The sequence below is a fragment of the Nicotiana attenuata genome, chromosome 2, assembly GCF_001879085.1.
Source record: "Nicotiana attenuata strain UT chromosome 2, NIATTr2, whole genome shotgun sequence".
Lineage (NCBI taxonomy): Eukaryota > Viridiplantae > Streptophyta > Magnoliopsida > Solanales > Solanaceae > Nicotiana > Nicotiana attenuata.
This window is the reverse complement of record NC_031990.1, coordinates 91,300,808-91,305,317: the sequence shown is the minus strand read 5'-3', so window position 1 is coordinate 91,305,317 and position 4,510 is coordinate 91,300,808. Positions and strand designations below refer to the sequence as shown.

The window sequence follows — 4,510 nt, the reverse complement described above, 5'->3', positions numbered from 1 at the left end:
AGTATTGTACTATTCTTGTTAATGATGGACTTCTTGTTTTTTTTATTTCTAATGCACAATTTAATGATGGACTTCTTGTTTTTTTATTTCTAATTTTTTCTTTTTGGAATTACTTGTATATTGTACTATTCTTCAGACAAATGAAGCCACTTATACAACGAAAACTGAAAGAAAACATGCATGAAAAAATTTAAACTTATTATGTGTAAAGCAGAATGGTTTGGCTAGCCATGCAAAGTGCAAAATGGCACAAAACTTTGTTTTACATATTTTTTGCAATGTGTCAATCTTTAAAACTAATCCTCTCTAGTATAAATAACCTTCATTTCCTACTTGATCTTCACTTCCCATCAGCACAATAATACTTTTTTCTTCTTCTTATTTTTCTGTTAACAGTTATAATCATGGCCACTACATGGTTTTCTTTTTTCTTGAGTTTCCTTTTGCTTTTGCATGGTAATTTTGCTCAGCAAAGGTATTGTTCAGTAATACCTGTTCTTTTTATTTGTCAAAATAGTTCCTATTTTTAACAGTTCGTTGGTCAAAATTATGAGGATGTTATTTACATTTGGTGGCCACTTTTTTATAGACTTTTATTTGAAACTTGCCATACTTCTAAAATTAGACAAGTTATATGAATATTAGTTTAGAATTTTAAACTTCAAATCAGGTTGCAACTTCCAAACTTCCTACAACTGGTCTAATTTTGTAAAAATTGTCGACTTCTAGGTACAAGGACATAAAAGTGGCTATTTTTGCAAATCTGCAGAATTCCTGCTCAAACTGTGATTTGAATGTTAGTTTTCAATTTTAAACTTCAGACCAAGTGGCCACTTTCCAACTTCAAGCCATTGATCTGATTTTGAAAAAGTTGCTAACTGGTCATAAAGTGACTATTTTTGCAAATCAGCAGAGTACATGCTCAAGTAGTGCTAGTAGTTGAGGAGTTTTTCTGAATTTTATGATAAAATCAAGCCAGTTTTCAGCTATTTCTCTACTGATCTCTTAGCCTTTATCTCTATTGTGTTCACAGAGGCGGAGCTAGCATGTGATATACGGGTTTACATAAATTTAGTAGTTTTTATTCAGACGCGGTGTATATTTTAAAAAATTTACTAAATATCTATAAATGTTTGACATGAAAAGGAGCTTTGGAGCAACGTACAGGTCACGGGTTCGAGGCGTGGAAGTAGCTACTAATGCTTGCATTAGGGTAGACTGTCTACATCACACCCCTTAGGGTGCGGCCCTTCCCCGGACCTAGCGTGAACGCATGATGCCTTGCGCACCAGGCGGCCGTGAGCTATAAATATTTGAAAGTGGCCTCAATTATTATTGTATATTAAATTGAGATTGCCATAAAAACCGATAAACTTTAAATCCTGGACACATCTCTAATTGTTCATATTTTATTTAAATTTCCAACAGGTACCAACAGCAACAAGGTCAGTGTCAAATTAACAGACTCAATCCACAAGAGCCTTCCTTTAGAATGCAAGCAGAAGCTGGAGTTACTGAGTTTTTTGACACAAATAATCAGCAATTTCAATGTGCTGGAGTTTCACTATTTCGTCATGTTATTCAGTCCAGAGGCCTTTTCTTGCCTTCTTATACTAATTCTCCACTGCTTGCCTATGTTGTTCAAGGTGCTAATTAATTAAAACTTCAATTAATTTTGAAATATTTTGTAATTATGTCAATAGCAAATAGGTCTATATCTCCTATTGTGTCACGTGCTATGTTGTTCAGACTCTTTAAAAACGAAAAAGTAACATTCTTTTGGTGAGTGATGATCTTATTGTATGTAAACAGGTAGAGGATTTTATGGGATAATGAACTCGGGTTGCCCCGAGACATTCCAATCATCTCAACAAACTCAACAGAGAATTAGAGGCAGAAGATTTCAAGATCGTCATCAAAAGATTGAACAATTTAGGCAGGGTGATATTATGGCATTTCCTGCAGGTGCTGCACATTGGCTATATAATGAAGGAAATGAAGAAGTTGTTCTTGTTGTTCTTGAAGATGCCTCTAACAATGCCAATCAATTGGATCAAACCTCTCGGGTACGTTAAGAGTATTATTGCACGATCAATTTATCACTCAATCACAGACCGCTCTCAGTCATTGACTCGTTGTTATTGTCTGAATTTATCACCCTTGGAATAACGATAAAGTTGTCTCCATGTGACCTATAGGTCACAGGTTCGAGCCGTGGAAACAGCCACTGATGCTTGCATTAGGGTAGGCTGTCTACATCACACCCCTGGCTGAATGCCTTGTGCACCGGGCTGCCCTTATTTATCGCATCGTTACCCAATATACATTCAAGATTGAAGTGCTCGATTACTTCTTGAAATTGTCTTTACATAATATATTTGAATGTTCACTATATGCAGAGGTTCTTTATTGCTGGAAACCCGCAACAAGGACAACAACAACAACAACAACAAGGGAGACAGTACGGGGGCAGCACTATGCGAAGGGAGCAATTTCGATCAGGCAATGTTTTCAATGGCTTTGACATAGAAGTTCTATCAGAAGCATTTGGCGTTGACAGGTCAGTGCTAAGAACCTTAAAAGTTAAATTCATCGATCATGTTTAAATTTTGAATCCGCATCTGTTATTACAGGGAAACGGCGAGGAGGCTACAAGGACAAGATGACATGAGAGGTCATATTGTTAGTGTTCAAGAAGGGCTTAGAGTAATTAGACCACCTTTTTCACAAGAACAAGAAGAACAACAAGAACAAGGACAATATGGTCGTGGTCCTATGATTAATGGAATTGAAGAGACAATTTGTACTGCTAAGGTTAGAGAAAACATTGACAATCCTGCTCGTGCTGATATATACAACCCGCGTGCAGGACGTTTAAGCACTGTCAATCGTTTCACTCTGCCCATTCTTAGCTTCCTCCGACTCAGTGCTGCTCGGGGAGTTCTCTACAGAGTAAGTCACTTCCGCTTAAGTTCTATGTAATGACGTTTTTTAAATATTTGCACAATCACATCACTAGTAAGGTAATTATAGGTAAATTCTACGATAAGCATTGATTAGTGACATGTTAATATATATGGTAACTACTGCATGTTAAACTGCACTGATAGTGTAAAAAATCCTTTCTTCGTGTATACAACTTAAATCCATTAAAAGTGAACTACTACTAGTAGTACAACTAGTAAAGGTGTTGGATTCTGAACTTTGTATACAAGTGCAAAATGAGACGTGTTTAAGTTAGTGTATGGTAACTACTGCATGTTAAACTGCACTGATAGTGTAAAAAATCTTTTCTTCGTGTATACAACTTAAATCCATTAAAAATGAACTACTAGTAGTAGTAAAACTAGAAAAAGTGTTGGTTTCTGAACTTTGTATACAAGTGCAAGGTGTCTTTTGAAATATTCATTCAAAAGCATCAGTACGTAGAACTTAAACTCTTTCAGAAACGTGTCATTGTACACCTCACGCTTTCGTTGTTCTTCTATAATCTCAATTATGTTCTGTAAAGTGACTTATTTTCGGATAAAAAATGTGCAGAATTCGATGATGGCACCACATTGGTACAAGAATGCACACAGCATAATCTACATAACGAGAGGCGAATCAAGAATTCAGATAGTAGATCACAGAGGACAAGCAGTGCTAGATGATCAAGTTCGCGAAGGACAATGTTTAGTAGTGCCACAGAACTATGCAATTGTAAAACAAGCAGGAAATGAAGGATGTGAATGGATAGCATTCAATACTAATGACAATGCCATGATCAACACCTTGAGTGGCCGTACCTCGGCCATTCGCGGGCTGCCCCTGGATGTCATTGCCAATGCTTATCAGATATCGAGGGATGAAGCGCGAAGGCTTAAGTTTAACAGGGATGAAACGCTCATTTTCCGTTCTACTAGAAGATCGCCGCGTTCCTATGGAAGAGTAATTGGTCTGGTTGATGAGGCTAATAGTACTAGTATTGCTTGATAATTAGAGGAGGACTTGAGGTATTATGTTCTCATATGTAATATTATGTAAGTGCGGCATGTTTCTGCAATTGAGAAAGAGGGCAAATGAAGAATAAATTTCTAAATAAAAAGAATCTTGTTCAAGTACGTTGAAATCTTGATTGTGCATCTTTCTTAGTTTTCTTCTTTTTTGGTTTTTCACCCGGTGTCCGGTTCCTCATTGGGATCAGACTAATCCGAATTCGCGCCGGAAATTGCCACATTGGGGGATAAAGCACTCCGTAACAAAAACTCCGTAGGTTTTACTTTTCTTTAAGATTCAAGAATTATAAATAAACCATAGTTAGTTTGAAGGTCTTCATTTTTCTCCTGTAGTTTCTTGGATGATACAGGAGCCTTGGAGCTACGGTAAAGAGTTCGAACCGTGGAAGTAGCCACGAATGCTTGCGTTAGGGTAGGCTGTCTATAATACACGCCTTGGAGTGTGGCCCTTCTCTGAAGGCTGCGTGAACGCGGGATGCTTTGTGTATCGGGCTGCCCTTAGTCTAAAAATC

At 37.2% G+C, this 4,510-nt stretch overlaps 1 protein-coding gene across 1 annotated transcript; it reads left to right on the top strand.

Annotated features, from left to right (window-relative positions):
• On the top strand, window positions 355–4,094 carry LOC109223079 (legumin A-like). The gene is made up of 6 exons (XM_019387338.1): window positions 355–475; window positions 1,429–1,646; window positions 1,813–2,066; window positions 2,400–2,560; window positions 2,634–2,952; window positions 3,541–4,094. Exons 1-6 carry the CDS (start codon window positions 405–407, stop codon window positions 3,973–3,975), a joined length of 1,458 nt encoding a protein of 485 aa, XP_019242883.1. The 5' UTR covers window positions 355–404; the 3' UTR covers window positions 3,976–4,094.